Consider the following 14,529-nt stretch of genomic DNA (forward strand, 5'->3'; position numbering starts at 1 on the left):
TATTGTTTTTAATGTGCTATATCTGAAAGGCTCAGGCATCTATTCACAAACCACTAGAAGAATTATGGTTAATATAATTGTTAGGCAGCAATATATGCTGGATCCAGAAAAATTAAGATCGCTGGCACTATCTATTAGATCATCAATGTTTCCATTGTTATATATAACCTCTTGGGCAAGCTTGATTTTCTTTTCCATGGGAATTTGAAAGGATAATCTCTCCTTCAAGTAACTTATTTTCCTTCCCCTCATCATTTGAAGGTTTTCGTCACAGGCAACAACTATTGTATAGAAGTAATGGTGGAGGTCTAGCTCGAACAACAATGGAATCTCGATAAATACAACAGAATATCCCGCTAACAGTAAATATATTACCCTTTTAGCTGTTTCTATATATATTTTCGGCCTTATTTTTTTCTCATGAGCTTTTCTGAACTTAGGATCGGTAAAAAACCTTTGTCGTATGCTCTTTATGTCCTCTCCGTTTAGTATTTCATGGACCAAACCATCAACATTGATCGTTGCCTGGCCTCTCGCCTTCAGGATGTTTAATAAGGCTGTTTTACCTGTTCCTATCCCTCCTGTTATAGCAATGATTCTCATACTCGGGGATAGTGCGTGAATAGAATAAGAATGTCTGATTGGAAGATCTAAGAAAACGATTTAAAGTTAAATTTAGTATGCTTTGATTAATTACTTAATCCCTCTTTTATCCTTGATCTTATTCAACTTAAGTCTTTGAAAGTCCAAAATAACCGGTAATCCCTTGACATCGCTTAGAGTAAGCCCCTCAATGTTATTAATATATGCCATCAGAATCTCTAATATCTGTACTTCTTCATCGTTCAAATCGTTGGGCTCTAAGCACATCATTACCATGTATGTGAAGTTTTGATAGATAGCCTTGAAATCATCCTTAGCTATCACCAGAACTCTTTCGAGAAGAGCAACAAGTATAGAAGATGAAAGATGTTCTAGGCAGGATATCTCAACATTTGAGACAAATGTTTCGAGATTAGACTCAGATCCCTTGATGGCAATCTCGGCAGCCTCTTCAATCAACCCTTCAGAAATAAGACCTTTGATTTCGTTTTGCTTGTTGAAGGAAGTATGAAGTCCATCTACAGCTCTTTTGACATTCTTGAGATGATCTTCATTGTGAATTAACCTTATCTCGTTTATCATCTGGATTCTGATCTCATCCATAGCTGCTTCAACTGCAGGAACTAGTGTCCCGAGAATGATTTTCTTAACGCAGTCCAAAATTTTAGACTCGTTAGACGCTTCACTTCTAAGCCGGGCTTCAAGATTACCCAAGGTCTCAATCATCCTCTGTAATTCATCTCCTAGGAATCCATGTGCCCCTAGGCCCTTCTTAGATTCATCATACATGGAAAATATTTCTATTAATCTCCTGAAGCGTTCACTGTTGTCCTTCTCAATCTTGTTCACCCTCTCTCCAATCTCTCTCAGGGTTTTTAACACCATATTTATCTTTTCATCTAGTAGCCTTATTTCTCCAGAATCATTTTTGTCCGGTATGTAAGGACTAAAACTATCCATGGAGAGATCTTCCTTAGGCAAATCATTTTTTTCTTCTGTTGTCCTGTGAAATTCCTCTTTCCCCTCATGGTCTCCTAACAGCAAATCTGTATAGAGAGAACTGCCGATCAGAGGAAACTTTTTATCAGAGTTAATACTGCACTCATCCTTGGATTCTATTTTTACATTACCTACGTCAGGTGAAGTACTTTCTATAAAGTTTCCATTTCTTTCCATAGAGTCATTCGATGTAGCAACACTGTCTTTTAAGGTAGAAGAGTCGAACTCTTTTAAAAGGATCTCTTCATCTACTATTATTTCCGATATTCTTATAACATCTTCCTTCAAATAAAGACTTATAGACAGAGGAGGTGTCTCCAGATCAACCTCTTTTGTTACAAATAGATCTCCACTGCGCTCGCTAATCAAATACAGAGCCCTTCCGGCAACTATTCCAGTAATGCTGCCTAATGGAAACAAATTAGTCACACGTCCTACTGTTGGAAGCTTTAGCTGGCTAATTACACAATGCTTTTCATCTAATAGAAAGATGCAGAGTTCTTCCTCTCTTCCATCTAAAACAAGGATCTTCCCGTCCATCTCACACATCATATCTCCTTGAACAGGTAACTCCTTTCCATCCTCTCCACGGAACACATGCTCAGTATTTATAAACAGAACCGAATTGGCATAGAACATGCTAATATCAGCCCTCGACTTTATGCCAGAAATACACATTCGCCCCCTCAGAACCCCATTATCCTCCACAACCATGTTTATGTATGAAAGCTCGTTCTTAGTAGAAACATAGAAAATCTTGTTTGATTGTTTGGTAACTTGCTGCACATTTCTTGAAATTACATGCCGTTCTTCAGAGGGATACCCATTAACAAGCAATGAATATTGAAGTTTGTTAGATGTATCTAAAGTTATGAAATACATTTTATCTCCACTTCTATGAAATATGGCTCTACGCAAAGAAAATGGAAGAAAAATATATGGAGATACTTGATCAGGATTAAACATCAGATCTCTTCCATCAAAGGTGCAGAAGTAGTGGCCATCCCCAACCTCTATAATGGGGCATTCTAGAAACTTTGAAGGATCAGCTTTGATCACAAACTCGTATTCCACGCCGATATCAGATCCAGGCCTCGGCCCATCGGAGGTTTTCTGTTTAAGTAGCGCCTTCAGATCTTCACTGGGTGTGCGTGATTTCCTTCTTACCACTTCCTCAATCATCCTATCCATAAGGGCTTCTCTTCCCTTCAGAAAAAATCTTTTGTATAAATTGTTGTTGGAAATGTCTTCTGATCAGGAGCACAGCCCTAGGAAAATGTCACCTATACAAGCTCTAAACGGAAGTAAACATAAACAATTGTGAAACCATAGGTCTAAATGTTTGGATTCATTCAACAACAAATGTCAACAAGAGTGGATCCACTATTGGCTGCATTTATATCTTCTTTTCGCGAGGTGCCAAATTGTGAAAAGGAAAGTGCGATAATAAAAGAGAAGCGCAGGATGATCTCTTCAAGCAAAACTGAGCCTTATGTAAGGCATTCCAACATATTGAAGTCTATATACATGAAGATGCTTTCTTATAAGGTCAATGAGATTGACTTCTTAAATGCATGTGAATCCGATGTGCTAAGGATAAAGACTGCTGGGTACCTTGGATTGATGACTATGGAAAACAACGAGTATGTCATTATGGCAATAAACACGATCATGAAGGATTTGGAGAAGAGAGAAACAAGAAATGATGCTCTGACTTCGATCTGTAACCTCAGCAACGATGGATCTGCTCTTTCTAATCTTATGGGGCATATTTGCCCAAATGGAAAGGGCGATCCATTTCACAAGAAGGCCTTGGTGGCGTTCTTTAGACTGAATCCTGATGCAAAGATTTCTGTTGTCGGCCAAGACCCATCAGAGGTCTATGTCAAGTCCCAGATCATAATGGATATCTTCAAGAAGACAGAAAGAATTGATCTTACAGAAAACGACGTTCTATTCCTTCTTTCACTTTTTATGAAAAGTAGTGATCCTTTCCTTAAGATAAAGCTTCTGCAGATTTTTGGAGTACTCCACTCAAAAGCCCAACTGGTCCTGGACAAAGCCCTTCTAGATTCGATTGAAGCAACCATAATTCCTCCAAAAGACAAAGCCCGCCCGCAGATAGAAATAGCATTGGCTATTGAGGCTGCTGAGTTTCTATTGAAAGTTGAAAAAAGCACCCCAAGAGTGGAAACATTTATTCTCAGGCTTATTGAGTCACAGAACCCTAATTCAAGGTACTTCGGGTTTAAAATCGTGAGGAAATATAAGGTTCATAGGGATATAGCCATAGATTGCTGTATAAAGCTCGGGCTCCATCACAACCAATGTCTTAACACGTTCGTTTCACTCATAACAAGAAACAACCACAAGTCAATATATAGAAAGAAGGAGGAAATGATATTCTATATGGAAAAAGGATGTGCTAGTAAACAAGTGATAAATACAGCATTGGCAACAGTGTTCTCAAAGCTAATTCAGTATGTAAAAGATGAGCTTCTGATAAAGATGTATCAAGAGGTCCCTGAAATATGCTTGAAAGCACCTTTTGACAAGAATATTCCAAAAGGATATGTACTAAAGCTATTCAATAAGATCTGTGTGACTGTCAACAGTAGATATTTCCCTTTGATATATCAACTGCTACAGCCAGGAATGGGAAATGAGGAGCTTTATACCGCCATATTTGAAAAGCATTTGAATATTCTAGCAATCAAAAAGAGCAAGGGATGGGAAGTCTCCAATTTAACGAAGCTTCTGGATTGTATGCTGAATTACGGAGTACTATCCCGTAATCGAGAAATACTAATTTCAAAATACAAGGAGGTTTTGAAAGAAGAAGGCTCATCAAATATACTTGATATGCTACTGAATACAATATATCTGCTCAATGCCAGGCTTGAAGATCGTACAATCCACGTTGCCTCTGGACATTTCATTTACTTCACTTTTCCTGGAATACACAGTATAGAGCTCAGAATGGAGCCAAGCATGGAAATAGAGTCCTTAATCGGGGAGGGACTAGACATGGAAAAGACATACGAAAGGGTTTCTGATGGCATCAAGACCCTTGCTTATCGTATAGAAAATGCTTCTAAGTTGAGTCTAAATATCTCTGTAGACAATCAAACTTATACACTAAACTTAGAGGTGCAGGCATGATCCACAAGTAAAACCTTCAAATAAATAACTTCTATAGCAAATAAAGAGAAATAAGAAGCTTTATTAAAGAAAAACAGTTGACTAATACACAACCCTAAATAACATAAGAAGCTCTGAACCCAAGGCATGGAGTTCTTTTCCATGGGCATCCTTAATTTTTTCCTTCAAGTTCTGAACTATCTCTTTCGATCTTCTCGGGAGATAAGGACGGAACAAATAGTTTTCCTTAATTATTAGATTCAGTAAAAAGTCAAGAGTTATCATCTTTAGGTCATTTGGGAAGAAAAGAACATATGGCTTGCCTATACCCCTTTCCATTATTGCTAGCACTACAGGAAAGAGCCTGTCTCTAATTTGCTCTTTTATCCTCTCATCTTCCCCCGGTTTACTGCCGTCTTCGTCAATGTCCATAGGCTCTACTCCAGTATAAATCTTCAGAATCTTAAGCTTAAGATCTTCGTATGGTAGGTTGTGTACAAGAACAGACTCGACATTATAACACTTGGACTTAAGATAAAAAGCTTTGTCGCCAGTCAATATCACTGGATGGATTTGCTTGGATGCAAAATTAAGAATCTCGTCGTCGTTGTTCTTTATATTTGGTATTAGCTTGGCACAATCTACAACGTCCATTGAACTATCTTTCAGTCTCCCCTCCAACTCTGTGATTGGAGCATTATACACTTTTTCAAGAAATCTTATGGCTTCTCTAGCTTCCATCATCTTTCCTTTATTATAATCCAACTCCCTTAGAACAACTCTTGATATAGACATGATAACATCTACGGGAAACTCATCCTCGTAGAGTTTCTTGACAATATCTAGATGCGATATAAAAACATTTGTGTCCGGAACGATTGAGATCCTCAGCATTAAAGGGTACCGAAACACAAAACAAAGAGCTTTCCAACCATTTTTAAATTAGCTTTTGAGACTAGTTTGCAATTCTTCGCACGCTTTTTCTCGGTCGGTGGCTTCTATCATACTATGGAAAGCCGCAAAAAGGACACTTGTCCCATGTGGACTTACACTTTGATAAGTTATTACAATTGTTGCACTTGACAATGTTTTTAGCTTCTTGTCCAGGGTAAGAAGGCTCCATTTCAAGAAGATGCTCAACCTTCTTATTAATGGTGGATGTATCTCCTATTGGTTTAGAGCATATAGGGCAGGTATAAGTTTCTCTTATAAATTCATTGAAGCATCTTTCATGTAGAGAATGCCCGCATCTAAGAAGAACAAGAATTTCCAAACTCCCAAGCATATCCTCTGCACATATGGGACAGTTTCCAGAGGTGGAGTTCTCTACATGGATATGATTCTTTGATCCTGTAGCAACAAGACATGTCTGGCAAGCATCACAATGGAAAGCAATCTTGGGATCACCTCTTCTGCAGACATTGCATTTGTTACAATGGAATATCTGACCATCAGAGCTGTCCCATAGGTTGCATTTAGAACAGAAATATTTAGACACGGCCCTAAGGCATTGAGAACACGACTGTGCTTTCCGCTGCAACAGATTACAACCTATGCATACCATTTGACTAACTTCATATCTGTTGGCTTTATGGCTCTCCACCTTATCATGGCATAGTCTACACGGGTACAGCTTCGAGCAGCATTCAAATCTAACTAAACAGTTATTTGAATAATGGTTACAAGACATAATAAATCCTGTATACATCTTAAGATTTATTTATATGATGAGACATGTTTTAGGTGACATTGTCGATGCTTTTCACTCAGGTAAGAAATGAACAACTTCTTGGCCCTAACATGGAGAAGTTTGAGTTGTTTGATTTAGGATTCGAAGGAACGACAATCAGAGATTGCTTGCGATTTCGAAAAGAGAAGATCAGCAATGCAATTGTCTTTGATGATAACGGCACTTATGGATCTACATATTGCGGGTACTCTAGTTTGAAGAATAGCAAATATGTTAAGGACTGCACTCTCAACAAGGGAAGCGGAGAATCAAAACTCCTACTTGAAGCATTTCCCGCAGTGTTTCGTCCCACAGATAGACATATGGCAGAATTAGAGGGGGCAGGTATGATGGGATTCCTTAGACTCATAAAGATACAGAAGCATTTTTATATCGACTCATCTGGGAAGATATACAAAATACCCTATACTAAGACAGAGATTGCAGATTCTGATATTCTAAGTCTTAGGGAAAAATATTTGGTTGGAAGCTTACTTAAAGGTAGATTGACCTTTGAGAATGTCTATAAAAAGTTATCTGAAAAGACAAGAGAAATCTTGACAAATGGAATCATTGGTGAAGCCAAAGACTATTCTGAAAGAATGTTTAGATATGCAAGGAACTTCGGAAATGTTCCTTTTCTATACCCGGAATATGGTCTTAAGGAGATATCTGAAATGTTTTCGAGATCCAATTCGATGTGCGGGGCTGGCTATGTTCTTGACAGTGCACTTGTAATTACTTGCAGAGATGGGAAATCATCAGATGCATTTTCTCTAAAACAAAACGGTGGAGAACCAATTCCATCAGAATATATGTATAGAATCGATACTACTTACGGAACAATTTTTACAAAGAAGGTTATAAGAACTGAATATAAAGAATTAGTGAGTTATGTAAGAGTTGTTAATACTAGAAGACCTATACTTAGTAAGACTTTTTTTGCATTTGCACAAAGGGAATCTATAATGAAGTTAATTGGACTAAATTCAGACACTGAATGCTGTCCAGAAGGAACCTATCTCATATACATCATTAAGTCAGATGGCCCTGTTGTGGAAGAGGACCTGAAGTTTCTTCGTATAGAAGAAAAAGATATAGTTGAGGATATCTCTTACCAAACAAAATTCTCATTTGTGTTTGACTCCCTGGAGATATGACCTTCCTGTAACAAAAACTCGAAAAGCTCCTCACTGAGCCAATAAGCTCGAATTATATATCTACTGTTTATTCCAATCTTCTCTATGCTTATTCAACCATATAAAATACTGCTGCTCGCCTAGGGCCGAAAAAAGGCTTTCGTTATTCATTATATCATTAACATTTCCATTGTTTAGGCGCTCTAAAATTGCTAGGCATTGAGGATAAGACAGAAACCTTGAATACTCTGGGCGCCTCCAATATTCCAAGTATCTCAAATAGCTTCTAAACTCCTCGGATTCAAAGTAGCCTTCATGAGCTAACCATCTAAGATATTCGGGATTGCAAAGAAGCTGCACAAATTCTAATTCCCTTTCAAATCTTGACCCGCTCATGGGGATAGAACAATCATTCAATATGAAGCCTGGGAAGAATGTTCATAGACATAAGCTCTTGGAACAAGAGTTTGCATGCATAAGGCATCTTTATCTTTGAGGGCTTTGTGTCCTTACAGACGACACAGCAGTCTTTGAAAGCCAACACCCCACATGATTTACATACATAAGCTTCAAACACGTCTGAGGATATCATCAGTCTTTCTGTAATCAAAGATGACGCACCATATCCTATCAAACAATCCCGTTCCATCTCTCCTAGCTTCAGACCTCCATCCTTACTTCTACCCTCTGTTGGCTGTCTTGTAAGTATTGCTCTAGGCCCTCGGGCCCTCATATGGATTTTATCTGCCACCATATGTTTAAGTCTTTGATAGAATACTGGGCCAAAGAATATGTATGCAGTCAATGGGGCACCTGTCGTTCCACTTGTAAAGCAGTCTTTTCCGGAATAACTAAATCCATGGCTGGCAAGGATATTACACGTTTCCTCGACAGAGTTTTCCTTAAATGCAGTGCTGTCAAATATTTTTCCTTCTACTACGCCAGCTTTACCAGAAATTAACTCTATTATTTTCCCAACGGTCATTCTCGATGGGAACCCGTGAGGATTCATAATGATATCTGGAACAACACCTTGGTCGTTGAATGGCATGTCCTCCTGTCTAACAATTAGTCCTACAACCCCCTTCTGCCCATGTCTACTGCTGAGCTTATCTCCTATCTCAGGAGGCCTTGTCTGACGCAGCATGGTCTTTATGAGTACTTGGTCCTGGGATCTTGTAATAAGAACCTTATCAATATATGCAGGATCTCCTCTATGGATTTTTCCTGTAAACTTGTACACACCATCTATAGGTGACATCTTATTTACATAGATGGTCCCATCCTTCACCATCTTTCCAGGCTTTCCCAGTCCATCGTCATCTAAAACACTTTCTTTGGGATTAGGCCAGAGAACATCCGACATACCACTACTGTGCTTTTTCAGCAAGGTCGTAGTTGTTTTGTATACTTCTACTCTAAAAAGCCCCCTTTCGATCGATGCTTTGTTCAAGACAAGAGCATCTTCTATGTCATATCCAGAATAACTCATGACTGCAACCATTGCGTTCTGCCCTGCAGGTATCTCATTGTAGTTGATGAGATCTAGTATCTTTGTAGATACCATGGGCCGGTGTGTGTATGTGAGTTGTAGAATAACCGAGTCAAATCTCTTCTTGACGTTTAGAGATATGTGGCCGATAGCCTGCTTTCCCATTGCACATTGATATGTGTTTCTAGGACTTTGGTTATGATGAGGGAACGGTACCAGCCCTGCCACATATCCTAGAATCGCAAACTCAGAGATCTCTAGATGTGTTGTTTCTTCCACTATGTCCTCAGGCCTAAGCGCAATAAGGCAATCGTTTTCCTCATTAACATCAAGATACTCAATAAAACCTTCTTCTAGGAGATCAGAAAACGATCTGTATTTAAGGTAGCAATCAAGAAAGGACTTTCCTTTCTCCATCTCTATCTTCTGCGGAATGTTCAAAGCCTCAAAGCATTTATCAACTTCGTTTGATACTATCATCTGATTTATCTTTTTCTTATCAATAACAATCAACGGACGACATACTCTACCATTATCAGAAGCTATATGAATAACCCTTTCAGTTCTAACCTTGTAAATAGATACAAACTTTCCGACGAGTCCTTTTCTCCTGTGAAGCTTGAACTGCTCAACAAAGAAGTCCACATTATCGATTATTCCGACGATATCTCCGTTAAGAAATACAGAAAACATGCCTTCCTGATGTATTTCCCTGGTGTAAACAGAGTTGATATCCACGGCCCCAAGCTTGAATATCAGGTCCAGAACCGGCCTTGTGTCAGAATTGGTTGTTATTTCTGCCAGTAAGGCAAGGTTTTTCACAAGACCACAGGACTCCCCTTCAGGTGTGTCGACGGGACAAAGCATACCCCAAGAAGACGTGTGGAGTGACCGAGGCCCGCTTACTTTCCTTGTCTTTTCAAAATGAGAGTTGATCTTTGTCATCATCCCCACCGCAGATATATATGAGTGTCTCGACAAAACGTGGGTAACTCCACTTCTCTCCATTCTGAACCTCTTTAGATTCCAATTTCCAGTTGAAATCGCTCTTGAGAGGGTAGACGTTATCATGTTGGCTTGTAAGTTTAGGAATGTCAATGCATCAAATTCTTGAGCTCTGGACCTCTTACTCAGTATTTTATCTATAGACTTCTTCAGCTCAAAGTTGAACCTCTTGAATGTGTCCTCAAAGAGAATCGATAGCAGCTGCCCTGCAAGCTCAAATCTTTTGTTTCCAACAAAGTCTTTGTCGTCCTCCTTAAGTATGTTGAGCCTTGTTTGTGTAAGCCTCCTAATCATTAGTGCTATATAAATCCCTTTCTTCCTCAAGTTACATCCTTCTATCTGAACATTTGGAAGTACTTTTTCAGATAATATAGTGAGAACTTCCTCTATTCTATTGTCTTCAGGCCTCAGCCTTATATAGTTGCTTATGTAAAGAAGAGCCTGTTCCTTTGTGAACACTTCCTTTAATATGCATTCACCAAAACTGGGGACTATAATCTCAAAATATTCTTTTCCGACACACTCGGCTATCTCCTTATCTTGTGTTAAGCCCAAAGCCTTCATCACTATCACCACTGGAATCTCTTCGTTAAACATCGAGTTCTTTAAATAATAGCAATCATCCTTAATTGTTACCGACGTCTTGCTTTTATGCTCGTCTGTAGAAGATGTAACAGAAGCAAACAATCCCTTTGGTCCCGACTCAATGATGATTCTATTCTTTGAAAGCTGCTCTTGTATTAGTATTACTCTTTCAATTCCTCTAATGATAAAGTATCCCCCTACATCCAAAGGACATTCCTGCGATTCCTTGATCTTCCTATCTCTTGTTCTACTTCCTTCTATTGAACCTTTTGCTTCTTTTCTCAAATGACATCTGCTGCTCCTTAGCATTACAGGCATCTTCCCAATGCAAACATCTCTCTTTACAATTATCTGCCTGTTTCTTACGTATTCTATATCAACATAAATGTTTGCAGAGTATGTCACGTCCCTCAGCCTGCATTCGATTGGAAACACGTTGTAGTTAACCATGTTTTCCTCTATACTCGGCATCCCAACACGAATATCCAGATACTTGAGGTAAAATGTGTGATCGATATCAGAGTCCACAATCTGGTTTGCTCTCATGAGAGCCTTTATTTCATGGTCCACAAAGTAGTCATATGATTCTATGTGCTGTCTGACTAGTCCCTTTTCCTTGAAGAAAAGTTTTATAAGCTCAAGTCTCTGATCTTCCCTCATCTAGGATAAACGCTAAAAATTTTACTGTATATAGAAATTCTATGAGTACGTAGCTTGCATCCAATGATTACTTGATGTCTGGCATAGGCACAGGATATTTGTTTTGTAAACATAGCCCAGAACATGCAAATAAAAGTCAAGACAATAGCTGGAAGAGACTTAGAGCTTAATGTCGACCCTGAAGAGACCGTCTTAGACTTGAAGCTGAAAATAGAAAGTATTGAGTTAATACCAGCAGAACAGCAAAGGTTAGTGAGTAATGGGAGAATATTGATGAAAGAAAAAGACACGCTTGCCAGCCTAAATATAGTCTCTGGAAATGTTGTTCATATGGTACTAGCCTTAAGAGGAGGATAGGAGAGATATGGATAGATTTTTCCATGGTACCAATCAAAACCGCAAAATAAACCTCAAGTTGAGATCAATACGATGCTTTATAATACTATTGACTTTAGAAACCAAGAGGCCTACTAGCAAAATCTTGGTGCAAGAGGGATTTGAACCCCCGCCTCAATGAGACTGGAGCCTAATTCCAGCGCCTTAGACCACTCGGCCATTGCACCTCATCGGCATCAAAATCATCTCCAACTTGCGAAAACCACACTTTCTTCCGTCGAGATATGACATCGTATTTTGTCCGATGGCCCTATAATATGACGTATGTGTCAGAAGAAGAAGCCTTGTGGGTTTCTAAATTAGATTTAGAGGAAGAATCTATAAGCAGGGCATGTTTCTCTTTCGACATTATGAGATGCAAGATGTGTTCTGAGATTTTTCATGCAAAGTGGCATGAAGATCATCCATGCTTTTCGAAAGATATAGATAAGCAACTCAATCAAAGGATAGAGCCTATTACCTTTGCAGAAGGGCGCTTGAAGGATTTTTCTGGAGACATACAAAGCTATGAGTATCTTAAAGAGGCTCTTCGTATAAGACCTGTAGTCAACAAGATATGGAGACTTCCTCATGCACTATTGGCTGAAGAGAGAAAACTTTGGTGGAAATGGATATACGGAAGCTCGGGCAAAGAAGATTACTATTCTGATGTCTCAAAAAAGCAATGGGACGTAACCCATTATGGACAAAGCATTGACCCAGCTATCGGAGACATTGCGACATCCAAGCGACCTGCAAACAAAGCTGGAGAGTGTAGAACGATCTACAAAAGAAGCATATGAGCATCATGACCAAAACCTTACGGAGATGATATCTAAGTGTTATTCAAGTATATTAAATATATCAAGGAGGATATATGCATTAGAAGAGCATCTCAATGATTTTGTGGGGAGCAAGAACAAGAATGTACAGGTTTTGAAGGACTTTTTTTCCCTTGTAAAAGATTATAGATCAGTGAAGATGATATGTTTAGCTCATTCTAACCTATGTAAAGTGATTGAATTTTCAGATAGGTTGAAAGGGATAGAAGACCCTGTGGTGACGGAGGATATTATTGCATACCACACCAAGGTATATGATGCAGAGGATTTTGGATGCCAACTAGATATGTATAATTCTGACATATCCCATGATGACTATATCGAGGTTAGCAAGGCATTGAACACGATTGAGAAAAACTCATTAGACTTCACTGCAAAGATTCTTGAGATCTGTGAAGAATTTATTGAGAATCATGAAGTCATGGGCAAAGTAGTCCAGATAGTTGAAAAAGAGGAATCTCGGGATGACCTAACAAGAAAGGTTCAAGAAGGAGAGAATAGTGAAGACCCCGTGCTCAGAGAGCTTCACAAGATGTATAGAATGTATACTGCTAGGAAGCCGAAGATGCTAAAAGATAAGGTGATTAAGTCGATTGAGGTGTCTGTCAAAAGCAAGTTTGATAAGCTAAGGGATGAAGAAATATTTGTGAACAAGATGGACTTTGTATTGAACGACCTATCCTTCATAAAGGAGAACATAAAGCTTAGCTTCTATCCGTTCGATGATATTCTTATTTTATATCATAACAATCTGAAGCTTTTCCTTGATGAGAATACAGAAAGGTTAGATGCTGGAGAAATACTAGCCATCATCGAGTATGTCGGTAACTATTACAACACCATTGAGTCTAAGTTCAATAAAATAGCCGATGCACTGGGAAGGAGGCTCTTAAGCAACGAGACCGAACTTTTGGAGAAGTATACCAGGACAGCCCAAGAAAAACTAAAGGAGTGGATTATGAACATAAATAGAATTGAAATTGAAAAGTTCTATGCTAGAAACGAGGAGCTTTCTAGAGATGAAGAAGATAAGCTTATAAGCCCTGGATTTGTTAGTCTTCTTCAAATAATCAGGATGCAATTAGAGCCCATTGCATTCAATAAGAGGATTTTTGCTCATATAACAAGGACGATCACAAAGTACTGCGAGGTGTTTAGGGAGAACCTTGTTGAGGCCATGGAGAAGGACTTCAAGCCGTCCTGTGAAATGAGCAGCAAGGCGGGGTATGAAGACTTCTGTATTATGTTTGGAAACAGTGGCCTCAAGATAACCCAGTACATCACATCTCTACCGTCATATCACAATAACGAGGTTAAAGAGCTAGGGGACATATTTATCGATATCTTGAAAGCCTCAAACACATTCTTGTCTGAATTTATCATATATGCATGCCAGCCTGCAATCGACAAAATATTCACTGATGAGTGGTGTAGTGGAAATGTTACAAAGGTTGTGCTTTTGACCTTACAGGATTTTCTTTCTGACTACCAGAACACTATGAGTGAATATTCATTCATCACATTCATCCATGAACTTTCAACGTCTATAGTATTGGCCTATATGAAACAATTGGGCAGAAAGCGGGCCATAATAGCTTCAGAATGCAGTAAAGTCCTGAAGTCTGACCATACAAAGCTTTATGAGTTACTTAGCAACTATGGAGACAAAGAAGATGTAGGGACCTGCCTTTCTCCTATTCTTAAGATAATTCCCCTAATGGAAACAAGAAACGACGACCTCTTTATTGTGGAGGTGAAGTCTTTGAAGCTTATATATCCTGATATTAAGAAGGGTTTTATCAAGACAATAATAAAGAAAAGGCAGGACCTGACTGAAGACCAGAAGAAGGCTCTTACAGATAGACTTAAGGAATGCTTTGCCGATGAAGCCAGTAAGGAAAAGACAATCTTCTCTCGACTGCTTAACTTGTAAGCAAGCAGAACGAATTAAAGTAAACT

The 14,529-nt window shown here is 38.8% G+C and overlaps 11 protein-coding genes and 1 non-coding gene across 12 annotated transcripts; 5 read left to right on the forward strand and 7 right to left on the reverse strand.

The window, feature by feature from the left end:
• Nucleotides 1-39: 39 nt before the first annotated feature.
• On the reverse strand, nucleotides 40-603 carry EROM_110120 (dephospho-CoA kinase-like protein; the record flags this gene model as incomplete). The annotated part of the gene is made up of 1 exon (XM_009267218.1): nucleotides 40-603. The coding sequence occupies one exon, from the start codon at nucleotides 601-603 to the stop codon at nucleotides 40-42; it is 564 nt and encodes a 187-aa protein (XP_009265493.1).
• Nucleotides 604-693: 90 nt separating this feature from the next.
• Nucleotides 694-2,793, reverse strand: EROM_110130 (hypothetical protein; the record flags this gene model as incomplete). The annotated part of the gene is made up of 1 exon (XM_009267219.1): nucleotides 694-2,793. One exon carries the CDS (start codon nucleotides 2,791-2,793, stop codon nucleotides 694-696), a length of 2,100 nt encoding a protein of 699 aa, XP_009265494.1.
• Nucleotides 2,794-2,964: 171 nt separating this feature from the next.
• EROM_110140 (hypothetical protein) lies at nucleotides 2,965-4,764 on the forward strand (the record flags this gene model as incomplete). Its single annotated transcript, XM_009267220.1, has 1 exon — nucleotides 2,965-4,764. The coding sequence occupies one exon, from the start codon at nucleotides 2,965-2,967 to the stop codon at nucleotides 4,762-4,764; it is 1,800 nt and encodes a 599-aa protein (XP_009265495.1).
• An 81-nt stretch (nucleotides 4,765-4,845) lies between these two features.
• Nucleotides 4,846-5,637, reverse strand: EROM_110150 (hypothetical protein; the record flags this gene model as incomplete). Its single annotated transcript, XM_009267221.1, has 1 exon — nucleotides 4,846-5,637. The coding sequence occupies one exon, from the start codon at nucleotides 5,635-5,637 to the stop codon at nucleotides 4,846-4,848; it is 792 nt and encodes a 263-aa protein (XP_009265496.1).
• A 112-nt stretch (nucleotides 5,638-5,749) lies between these two features.
• EROM_110160 (CHY zinc finger domain-containing protein) lies at nucleotides 5,750-6,433 on the reverse strand (the record flags this gene model as incomplete). The annotated part of the gene is made up of 1 exon (XM_009267222.1): nucleotides 5,750-6,433. One exon carries the CDS (start codon nucleotides 6,431-6,433, stop codon nucleotides 5,750-5,752), a length of 684 nt encoding a protein of 227 aa, XP_009265497.1.
• Nucleotides 6,434-6,543: 110 nt separating this feature from the next.
• EROM_110170 (RAB protein geranylgeranyltransferase subunit A) lies at nucleotides 6,544-7,632 on the forward strand (the record flags this gene model as incomplete). The annotated part of the gene is made up of 1 exon (XM_009267223.1): nucleotides 6,544-7,632. One exon carries the CDS (start codon nucleotides 6,544-6,546, stop codon nucleotides 7,630-7,632), a length of 1,089 nt encoding a protein of 362 aa, XP_009265498.1.
• A 60-nt stretch (nucleotides 7,633-7,692) lies between these two features.
• On the reverse strand, nucleotides 7,693-8,007 carry EROM_110180 (Rad5p-binding protein; the record flags this gene model as incomplete). The annotated part of the gene is made up of 1 exon (XM_009267224.1): nucleotides 7,693-8,007. One exon carries the CDS (start codon nucleotides 8,005-8,007, stop codon nucleotides 7,693-7,695), a length of 315 nt encoding a protein of 104 aa, XP_009265499.1.
• A 13-nt stretch (nucleotides 8,008-8,020) lies between these two features.
• On the reverse strand, nucleotides 8,021-11,353 carry EROM_110190 (DNA-directed RNA polymerase III subunit 2; the record flags this gene model as incomplete). Its single annotated transcript, XM_009267225.1, has 1 exon — nucleotides 8,021-11,353. One exon carries the CDS (start codon nucleotides 11,351-11,353, stop codon nucleotides 8,021-8,023), a length of 3,333 nt encoding a protein of 1,110 aa, XP_009265500.1.
• Nucleotides 11,354-11,476: 123 nt separating this feature from the next.
• Nucleotides 11,477-11,710, forward strand: EROM_110200 (ubiquitin-like protein; the record flags this gene model as incomplete). The annotated part of the gene is made up of 1 exon (XM_009267226.1): nucleotides 11,477-11,710. The coding sequence occupies one exon, from the start codon at nucleotides 11,477-11,479 to the stop codon at nucleotides 11,708-11,710; it is 234 nt and encodes a 77-aa protein (XP_009265501.1).
• A 125-nt stretch (nucleotides 11,711-11,835) lies between these two features.
• Nucleotides 11,836-11,916, reverse strand: EROM_110210. Its single transcript has one exon. It is a non-coding gene; the product is annotated as a tRNA-Leu (tRNA).
• A 90-nt stretch (nucleotides 11,917-12,006) lies between these two features.
• On the forward strand, nucleotides 12,007-12,531 carry EROM_110220 (hypothetical protein; the record flags this gene model as incomplete). The annotated part of the gene is made up of 1 exon (XM_009267227.1): nucleotides 12,007-12,531. The coding sequence occupies one exon, from the start codon at nucleotides 12,007-12,009 to the stop codon at nucleotides 12,529-12,531; it is 525 nt and encodes a 174-aa protein (XP_009265502.1).
• EROM_110230 (exocyst complex subunit Sec6) lies at nucleotides 12,431-14,503 on the forward strand (the record flags this gene model as incomplete). The annotated part of the gene is made up of 1 exon (XM_009267228.1): nucleotides 12,431-14,503. The coding sequence occupies one exon, from the start codon at nucleotides 12,431-12,433 to the stop codon at nucleotides 14,501-14,503; it is 2,073 nt and encodes a 690-aa protein (XP_009265503.1).
• Nucleotides 14,504-14,529: the final 26 nt, after the last annotated feature.

The sequence above is a fragment of the Encephalitozoon romaleae genome, chromosome XI, assembly GCF_000280035.1.
Source record: "Encephalitozoon romaleae SJ-2008 chromosome XI, complete sequence".
Taxonomy (NCBI): domain Eukaryota; kingdom Fungi; phylum Microsporidia; family Unikaryonidae; genus Encephalitozoon; species Encephalitozoon romaleae.